Source organism: Cyprinodon variegatus, unplaced genomic scaffold (assembly GCF_000732505.1).
Source record: "Cyprinodon variegatus isolate N-32 unplaced genomic scaffold, C_variegatus-1.0 Scaffold300, whole genome shotgun sequence".
NCBI lineage: Eukaryota > Metazoa > Chordata > Actinopteri > Cyprinodontiformes > Cyprinodontidae > Cyprinodon > Cyprinodon variegatus.
The window spans coordinates 340,839-351,113 of NW_015150753.1; the positions used below are offsets into that span (position 1 = coordinate 340,839).

General features: G+C 39.7%; 1 protein-coding gene across 2 annotated transcripts in view; it reads right to left on the reverse strand.

Moving 5' to 3' along the window:
- Positions 1 to 623: 623 nt before the first annotated feature.
- Positions 624 to 10,275, reverse strand: part of LOC107090582 (myocyte-specific enhancer factor 2C-like) — a 41,632-nt gene continuing 31,980 nt past the window's right edge. Inside the window, exons 5-11 of one of the 2 annotated variants that reach the window (XM_015384044.1) lie at positions 7,788 to 7,931; positions 7,536 to 7,710; positions 5,785 to 5,829; positions 5,524 to 5,687; positions 4,099 to 4,201; positions 3,886 to 4,009; positions 624 to 3,607 (exon numbers count right to left, since the gene is read on the reverse strand). In XM_015384044.1, the coding sequence (XP_015239530.1) occupies positions 3,256 to 3,607; positions 3,886 to 4,009; positions 4,099 to 4,201; positions 5,524 to 5,687; positions 5,785 to 5,829; positions 7,536 to 7,710; positions 7,788 to 7,931 (1,107 nt within the window). In that variant the 3' untranslated portion in view covers positions 624 to 3,255. Of the gene's footprint in view, positions 3,608 to 3,885; positions 4,010 to 4,098; positions 4,202 to 5,523; positions 5,688 to 5,784; positions 5,830 to 7,535; positions 7,714 to 7,787; positions 7,932 to 10,275 lie in introns of both variants that reach the window. The other variant, XM_015384043.1, reaches the window with a different exon arrangement.

Consider the following 10,275-nt stretch of genomic DNA (forward strand, 5'->3'; position numbering starts at 1 on the left):
CACCATTTTCTAAACAAATTGTGGTGCTAGCAGAAAAATTAAAGAGTGGCTGAGGGGTCGAGCTCCAAATATACAGTTTAAAGCAAAAATATTCAAATTAGAACCCCCAGCCACCCCTGTCTCTTTAATACACAAAAAAAACAAAGGAAGCAAAAGTAAAACACTAGCGGGGATATTAATAGCAGTCCTGCTTTATTAAATAAAACAAACAAAAAACTGGATGTGTGGCTGGTGTCAGACTGACTGAAATAGGGTGCGGGAATTTTGGGGTGTAAATGACTGAGCTTCATGTTTAAAAGCTGGAATAGCATAGCAGGTTTTTAACCAACCTCAGCCTTTAAATTAAAATGGCTGCATAAACAGAGGTAGCTGCAAAGTTCAACTATTTATTGGTGTTTTATATCTCATAAAAGGAGACAAACAGATTCAGTTGCTGAGCATGATTTTTTTTAGTCTAATTTTAGAATGCAAGAAAACAAAAACAAAAAAGTTTGTTGTTCTACTAGAACTTTAAATTCAACAATTTCAAAAATGCTTGGAAGTCATAAAAAAAAACAAAAAACGTCCATAATTGATGCCTGAATATATTTAATCAAAACATCCAGCTCTCAGTCTCTGAACTCTCTGAACATTTCTCAGATCTCATATTCAGACAAGGTCTACATCTGGAAGTAGAGGTTTCATTTGTTTTTTAGTGGGATACGTTTTCTAAGCTATTAGGCCAAATTATTTGGACTTTATGTAAATGACTGTGTTTTATGATCTGATTTTACATGTTTGCATTGGTTGGTATGGGTTTTCTATTTCTTTAAAACTGGATATGATAAATATTAGTACCTTGAGATACCATTTTAAATAAAATTTGCATAAATATACATCCTGCTAATAATACCCGGTTACTTCCATTAAGTCATCACAGCATCGCTCTAATAGGATATTCCTTTAAATAAATGACCTGAGTAATTTGCGCTTCCTGCAAATGTTAATGAACAAGTGTGCAGCTGTTGTGTTTGCTGCTGTAAAGTGTCACAGGGTCTGACACCAGCCTCTAAAATGTTGAGCTTCCTTTTGTGTTTATACCTCAGATAGAAGAGTGGACCGCAGAGCTCAATAAAACATGCCTTAGTCAAAATAACAAAGGAAACCTTCGTTTCTAAAACAGAACATCACAGGTTTGTGCACCTAACTCTCTCCACAGCTCTGACCAATATCACAGCGTTGCTCCGTTATCATTTTGTAAAAACTTGTGTTACAGTGGGAAAAATGGCCAAAACCGAAATCTAACTTAGTGTGGACTAGAAAGAAAACAGTGAAAGGGAACCACAACAGAGGGATCAACAAAGGAATGGGCTGAGAAGTATTAGTATTAAATAAATGGCCAAAAAACACGCAGAAGATTGCAGTGATTTAGTGACTAGAGACTCATTAGAACCACAGGAGCATACAAAGCAGAACTGTCATTTAACGTCTAATTAATTTTAAAGATAAAGAACATAGTAAAAAGCATATTTAGTGTTTTAATGGAAACCATTTAACCATTTTGAAGAAGCATTGCTTTTAGAGACACACATTTCTAACTTTTTCCCTTTTTTGATTTTTTTTACATAAATAATTCAAAAAATAAATAAACGCCACAAAATCTATAATAAACAAGCCTAATGATTCTACTTTTACACTAGTTTATGGCCATCATATTCCAGGGGTAAATGGGTTGGAGTTATTTGGCTGTAGTTCAAAAGTTTGCCTCTAGGTGTCCCACATCCCACTTTCTAAATGTAGCTGTTTTTTGAGGTTTTAGTTGAAACTTTTCTGCTGCCACAGCAGCTGTGATTCCAGTTTATACCCAGCAGTCATTAGGAAACAAAAGAAAACATGGAACAATGGTTATTCTGTAGTGGTTCATTTTCACAGTTTGTTTCTCAGGTTCAGATCCAGCCTCCTCTGCTCCTTTTTTCTTGGTTTTGGCTCTCTGGATTGTTTTTAGCCACACAACTCAGAAAGCTAATGAAAAACTGAGTATCTCAGTATCAAATAAATGTATACAATGTTTAATTACTAAGCAACCTGTTGCCCTCGCTCCCACAGACCTCGCTACAACCATCTCAACACCCCCGCCTGTCCTCAAGCCTCTCGAATAACAGAACCAATAGCAGCTTCTATGTGGCTTTTAAACTTCCAATAAAACTGTTCCTCTGTTAGTCGAAAATCCCCCTTATCAGCACCTTCTCCTTCACTCTTTTCCTACTTGTTTCCTCAGCTTATTTCCCTCTCAATTCCTTCGTCTTTTCTTGTGCAAAACATTTAAAGCATTTGTTTGTGTTGAACCTGCAACGCAGCTTGCATAAGAACTGCAGACCGAGTGCACGAGCACAGATCCTCACCAGCAGCTTCGCTGTACAGAGTACCAGACTTCTTGACCTTTTCATTAGTTTGCAGCAGACCTATTATCCCCACACTGTCCTAAACACACTGAAAACAAGCAGTAAATATACACCGTCCGACCTCCCAGCTTTCTATCATCTCAAGCATAATACGCATCTATCAGCGTACACATTAAGAAAAAAAAGAAACATTTCCCAAGTTTCAAATGTGTGTCAAAAAGTTTTTGTAAAAAAGTCTGAGGTCCGATTTAGCAAAGGGAAGACAAAGTTTTTACTCCAAATAATTATTATAAAAAGATTTAAAGAGTTTTTGGTAAAACCCTTTCAACTTTACCACAGAGTTTAAATAGCAGACAGGTCAGAGAGAAAGACGCTGAGAAGATTAAACTGTGTATTATTTAATGAGTTGACATATCTCTGCTTCTGTCTCCTTGAACCCCAGTCGGTTACAGCAGATCTCCGCTCACACTGAACCTGGTTCTTATGAAGGTTTCTTCCTGTTAAAATGGTATATTTCATATATTTCATGGTTGATGTTGGTCAGACTATATTTATCATATATTTGGTGACTTGGATGGATTATAGATGCAGTAAACTTTTGCTGCATGAACTTTTTCCCCTCAGATTAAAAATAATCTTGAAAATATTTTGACACACAGATCAAACTCCAAAATTTTAGTTTTTTTCAGGTTTTGTGCACTGATCCTGACCTGCAGTATCGCAAGACCAGCCGCCTCAACGACACGCCACCATTAAACATAAAGCACATGCATTCCGTACGAGAAGAATATGATAATATTAATAATAATAATAATAATAACACTATATGGTAACTTTCTCTGCACCCCCACCCTGTGCCTGAGGGCGGCTCCCATTATGAGGCCCAGCCTTCTGATAGCCTCATTCGTTTTACTGATGGGCTGTGACGTTCCTCCTGATTGGGCAGCGGCTGCATTAGGAAACCCCCGTTGCCATGGTGATCCTCGCGCTCCTCGCTGCCTTCGTATGAGCTGCCGCAGCTGGACGCACTGTCGCCAGGGGAGCTGCCAGATTCGTGCGGCCCGCGGCCGCCGCCCATGGAGTACCCGGCTGGGTTCATGCCTGCTCTTAGTCCGGCCCCGACCGCGCCGACGCTGCGGTCCCTGGGAGGAGACGCGGGCTCACACTTTATGTGAAGGTTGTGATGAACTGAGGGGAGGTCCAGGTTAGAGTTCTGGCACAAGTTTCTGTGGACAGAGGGTTAGATTTCCCATCAAACAGCCCTCATAAACCTCACACATTACTTAGAAACAATCTAAATGGATTTATTCTGGGTTAAGGTAACAGTATGTTTGACATTTTTAAAACATTTCAAAATAACTGGGGAACAATGATCAAATCAATTGTTTTTACTGTTACATTACTGCACCATAAAACCAAACCTAACCTTTAATTTCAGCACATTATTTAAAACTAAATAGATCCGATAATAACAGCAGACAAACTCAGAGTGTTAAAGACCCACCCCATGTGTCCCAGTGCAGAATGCTGCAGACTGTGGAGCTGCTGCTGCTGCCAGCTCGTCACTGATCCCAGACCAGAACCTCCAAACCCAGAAAGAGAGGACAGGTCACCGCCGAGGGAGAACTCTGAGGGAGGGAAAAAATATGTCCTCAAACATCTCTTCAAAATGAGGCCTGCAGCCTTCAGCAGCTTTCATCAGTGCGTCTGCACTCACCTGTGCTGTAAGAGGAGATGGCGGATGGATAACCACCAATGCCAGACGCAGCGATGGACACTGCAGGTGTCTGAGCCGCCTGGGAGTGATTTATTCTCTGGTTCTGGACATTCAAGAAAAAAATAATTCTGAATGTTATATAGTTAGTTTAAGATTTTGCTCCATTATTGTTGCAACATGCAAAGAACACATTTGTAAACAGATTTAAAAATGTAATACAAATGCAATCAAGAAATAAAACTTAAAAATTGAAAAAATTATTCATCAAAAGAGATTTTGAGACTAACTTTAGTGTTTTCGTAGGTTTTTATTTATTTTTATTTTTTTAGTGTTTTATATTTTCACTTTTTTTATTTCTCTTTTTCAGGTTGAGTTTTAGGAATTGCATTATTTTCAAATTGTGTTTTATAGATCACATTCTCTTCACCTTACGCCCAATATAAATGCTCTCGTCTTGCTCGTAAAAATGAAATACATGCTTGTAACATAACACAACATAAAAACAACATCTGTTCAACTTTTATCTCTAAGTTTTCATTTTATTGTATATGAGTTCTTAGATATTTCTTGTTTGCCCTCTTGTGTCAGTCTCCTTTTCCCTAACTCCCTTCCTGCCCCTGTTCACACCTGCTCCCAGTCTGCTAATTAGCCTGGTCTCTGTTTCCCTCTCCCATATATTCTCCTCCGTCACTCTTTGTCATCATTTCTTTGCCCCCTTGTTGTGAATATTCCTTGTTTTCAGTAGTTTTGGATTTTTGCTTTTGTTACCCTTTTTGTTATTAAAATTTGCAAGTAACCACCTTCAGCTTTTGTGTCTGCATTGGGTCCACCTTCAAACCTCCACCCCACTGTGACAGTACAAACCAGCCAGATATGGACCCAGCAAATTGGGAGCAGGGGTGAAAAGAGGAGGCAAGAAGGGAGCTAGGGCAAAGGAGACTGACACAAGAGGGCGAACAAGAAACTAAGAACTCATATAAAATAAAAAATAAGTTGAACACAAAAATGGAAATAAGACCAATGAAAACTTAGAGATACAACTTGAACAGAACCAAAACCATGACACTCAGAGTCTAGAATAACTTGCCGGTGGACTGAGTTCTAAATGCTATTTTATTCTGTTGCTCCTCTTTTTTAATTCTATATAGAGCATTTTAAAATGATAATGTCTAAAATAATATTAGAAATGAAAATAAAAACTAAAAATATGTTTATAATCTACAAAGTTTAGGTGAACGCTAACCCCTGCACTTCAAGGGTCAGTATCCGTAGATCTTCCTATGACCCAGTACCCTTGAAGTGGCCCTATGCCTTAAAAAGGATGGTGACCCCATGGGAACTGAAAACGTGTCGTGACACCACAGGTAAAAACTCTACAAAGGTACAACTAACTTTAAAAAATGGGAAATGATGAGAATCACTCACAACGGTTGGCATGATGGAGCACTTGTTGGGTGGCATCAGTGTCCGCAGGTCAGGCTTGTGGCTCATGCTCATTTGAGGAGGACTCTTGTCCTGCATGTTCTTGGAGATACTGGCTGAAGACATGAGTCCAGGGGAGGCGCAATGAGAGCCAAAGCTGCCGTTTCCTGTGAGAAAACATAATCCAGTGTTACGTGAAGCTCATTCTGACCATGATGACGGTTTAGAGTTAATTGTTGAAGAGAAGAGTGCAGACGGCCTTACCTACACTGGAGACAATAGTGTTTGGAAGCTCGGAACCCAGCAGCCCTGCAGGGAGACGGAAAAATATTTCACACTGTTACACAAAGAGAGACCAGTGCTGCTCTCTAGGTCTGATATCCATGAAAAACATTTATTGAGTCTGTGTAAATATAAAATCCCAACATAAACATGACAAGTGTTAAAGGTCCTGCTGGGTGTTAGCCCCTCTTGGATTAGCAGGTAGCTTTGCTGTCCAAAGAGTCATTGAACTGGATTTCCACTGAATAATGGACACATATCCAATAAAAAAGTAAAAAAAAAAAATCCACTGGACTTTATTTCCAAGTTTGAAGACGTTTCCCTTCCCATCCAGGAAGCTTTTTCATTTCAAAATGTCAGGAATAGCGTTGAGTTCCAGGCTTTACCCAGTAGCCCAATAAAGAAAATCTCAGACCCCTAAGTATAACAGTCCCATGGAAGCCCATGTCAGGGGGGTGTGGGGATATGGGATCAGAGATTGCATGAATGATTGAAGACTAAATTTGACTTTTGAAAGTCCAATATGAAAAACGGCCAAAAGATGGCGAAAGTGTATCTATATCTAGTGTGAATGAGAGGTCGTATTTAGCGAGGAAAGCACACACCCTAATTTTTAACTCGCATACACAGTCAGTTATTGACGCTTGTACATCAGCTGTTGCCGTAGCTCCCCCGGCAAACGTGTAGTTTGTGTGGCCGCACGAACAGCAGCTTGATGACCATGGTCTAAGTCATGTTTCATTTTGCCCTCTCCATTCAATTCAATCTTCTTTCCATTTTCAGTTTAATTTATTATGACTTTTAACTCTCCGTTGAATGGAGCTGTAAACGGCGCAAGGTGACTTTCCGTGTAGAACTTACATGTAGCACTGTATCACAATCTATCTGGTGCAAGAAACGAGAGGAGGAGATACACGCTTTCCCAAGACCCGCCCCCTTCTTCTTCTGATTGGCTAATACTGTTAGTTTCTCTCCTTTGCTCCCATTGGCTGTCAAAAACAAGAGGGATTTCAATTGCCTTTTTAAAATGTATTTACTGTCAATTTATATTCGAGTGATTATTTTTGCCCTTGGGGAAACGCTACCAGCTGGTAATCCAGCCTCAGGCTGGAATACTTTAATCCCTGCAGTTCCAGAGCTGTGGGGCTTTAAACTTTTGGTGTCACCAGCATTTCTGAGTTGCTAGTTGTAAACAACCGGGTGGATTTTGAGAGGTAAAGGGGAATTGTTGGCCTGGCTGGACAGGCGAGGTCTTCTGTTCCCCTGTAATGGGTTTAGAGTTGCAATGATAGCAGGAAGGAATCAAATCAATTGCTGCATTGTAAGTTTTTGAAAGCTGAAATCTGATTCCACCCTCTCTGTTTGATGTTGTTTTTTTTTTTCTTAACACAGATGGCTTCCTTCACGCCCCTCTCAAACCACCTGCCTTCTTTGTCCAAAATATGAACATTCTGGACAAATCAACAATTTTTCTGACATTTTGAATTGAAAAAAACTTCCTGGATTGGAAGTAAAAACCTTTTCAAACTTGGAAACAAAGTCCAGTGGATTCTTTGTTTTTTTTTTTTTTTACTTTTTTTTTAAAATCACTATAACCTGGAAGACTGAGAATCTTCACCAGCAAACAGACACTAATCAAGTTATCTTGTAACTTTTAAAAACTTTTTACCGAATTCATCGTCAGAAAATCCTGATTAACCCCTCAACTAAAGTCCAACTGAACGTAGACATACCTGCATTTTCTGTGCTGGAAGGCCTTTGAGGGGACATGGTGTTTCTCTGCAAGGACGAGTGAGTGACAGGCAGAAGGTTGTGATTACCCCCTAAGCCCTGGTGGGTGTACAGCAGCCCGCCGGGGTTGCTGCCTGGGATGCTCACCCCCATGTCATAGCTGGAGGGAGGCAGACCCTGCTGGACCAAGTGGAACATTTTTATAGAAACTCCATAAAACAAAGACTTTAAACAGAAACCAGGCCTGAACTTACGCAGAGTCTCTGTCTGTTGATCATCAGATCGATGTCCTCAGTCAGTTTGCAGTACTTGTCATCTAACTCTGGGCTCTGGCCAGCAGAGTCATCGGCTTCAATGTCAGGGCTTTCGCAGCCGTTTAAACCCTTCTTACGTAGAGTCTGGGGGAAAAACATGAAAAACATGCATAAGTGAATATGCCTTTAAAAAGAAGCCAAGGTTAAGGCTTGCAGCTCAGGAAAATATACTTAATTGTTTTGGTTTAACCCTAGTTTCTTAAAAAATAGCAGAACAAATTAAAATAAAGCTTGTCTTAAAATGTTAAGGCCTCCATAAACAATTTCTCCTTAAATTGAGCAGTGCTGACCACCTGAGGGCGCTGTCTGATCAGAGACGGACACCAGAAAGGTATAGTAGCAAACAGCAGTGGAATCAACCAGGGTAAGAAGCAGAGGATCTGATCAGCTGTTTCCAACATGGGACACGCGTGTTCTGAGTCCTACATGATGAACTCACACATGTAAGGATGCTGTGAGAATGAGCCCACTGTCTGGACTACATGTCGGTGTTGTGAGACATCTGTTCACATAAGTATCAGGTGATGATAAATGTGTGTGTGTGTGGACAGTATGCGGTTTGGCTCCTGGCGACCTGCTTCAGCACTTCGCAGTCCATTAGTCCAGCCTGTCAACGGAGGGACAAGCAGGGTCCCCCAGCTGCTGGACCAGCAATAGTATCCAACTCATCCCATCCGTTTCCACCTGTTCTCCTTTACAGAGAAAGAGGGCGGAGTTTGGGCAGGCAGCTCCCACCAATACAAGCGTGGCTACGAGAGGGATGGCCGTAGAAGGCTATTTTTTGCTCCAAAGACTGTCAGAGCTTCTTGTTACTCGCGTCACTCCTCCCACACAAACACACACACACACACATACACACACAGACACACACTCAGACAAAGTAAAACAAAACAATAAAACCTCCTCAGCACACACACACACACACACAGACACACACTCAGACAAAGTAAAACAAAACAATAAAACCTCCTCAGCTAAGGACTGAACTTGGGATTCAGATGTATCTCGAACTGTGAAGAGTTTTCAGTTCTAGTGTTTTAGGTTTATTTTAACTCCATAACACTAGATAACAGTTACATGGTAGAGCTTCTCTAGAGCTTCTTTTTGGTGAAGAAATTATCCCCATGGATGTGGACGGCATTGGTTGGTGCAGAAAAAGACACCAAAAGGTTTACTGAAGCATAGACCAGTGGTGGTTTAGAGGTAAAGCTTGTGACCCGTAAGGCCTTGGGTGCACGAAACCCTGAGGTCCAGCAGGCGCCGTACAAGAATGTCATTTCCAAAGCCACCACAATCGCTTGGATCATGAAGTTTGAAGAATTCAGACACACAATATTAACTGTTCATTTATTTTGCTTCCTGGTCCCCCAGGTTTATGGCCGGATGGTCGGTTTCTATTGGTTCTGTGTACATTTATCAGCCCGCGGTCAAGGGCCAGGTGGTGCACTGCACTTATGGAGGGAATTTTGATCAGTTATTTCTAAAAAGAAATAACTGTAAATTAAAATAAAAAGACATACAAAAATAAAGTTTTGAAAAAACAATTGTTTTGAGACTTACTTCCTGTTTTCTCAGATTTATTTATTTTTTATTTATATATATATATATATATATATATATATATATATATATATATATATAATATTATTTTTTAATTGCATTTCATGGATCACTTTCATTTCACTTCTGTAGGCAGAATTTTCTCTGCAGTGGGATGTATTCTATCGGTCTCCATGGACACTAGCAAAAACATTGTATTGGTTACTGTGCTCTTGAAGTAAAGTGAATTTAATCTGTAAAACACAATTTGAAAAGAAAAACTTATTATTCATAAAATTCAAACTGAAAAAAATGTCTTAAAAAAGAGTGAAAATGTGAATTCTATTAAATGAAATCCTGAAAATACACATTTGAAAAATAAATTCGAGAAAACAACACATTTTCTCTCAAAACCTGTTTTCGATTTACACACGTTTTGTTTCTGGAATGCATTTTCCCTAAAATTTCTATTTACAAAATGTATTCTGTACATGCAACAATAAAATTCACTCCATATATGCTTTACTCGATGCAGCAATAAAGCTTTGCCAACGTTATTAATGAGTGTCAGAAGCAGTTGTGAACCCGCTGGGTCTCTTCTGAAAGGGCTGTTACTCCTGAGCGCAGCTGTCAATGGTTCGAGTCCCGACCTGTTGACCTTTGTTGCTTTCATTTTCCCCTCTATTAACCCCATTTCCTGTCAACTCACTGTCAAACTAAAGCCCACTAGCTAAAACAAATCATAATAAATCCACTATACAGCCTTGATTCTGATGCATACATTTAAAATAATATGAGTTGTTAAAATCAGCTAAAACCACAGCCTTTGACTTATTAGCTGTTAGCCTCCCACACATCTGATGACTTAAAGCTGAAGTCTGTAAATTTA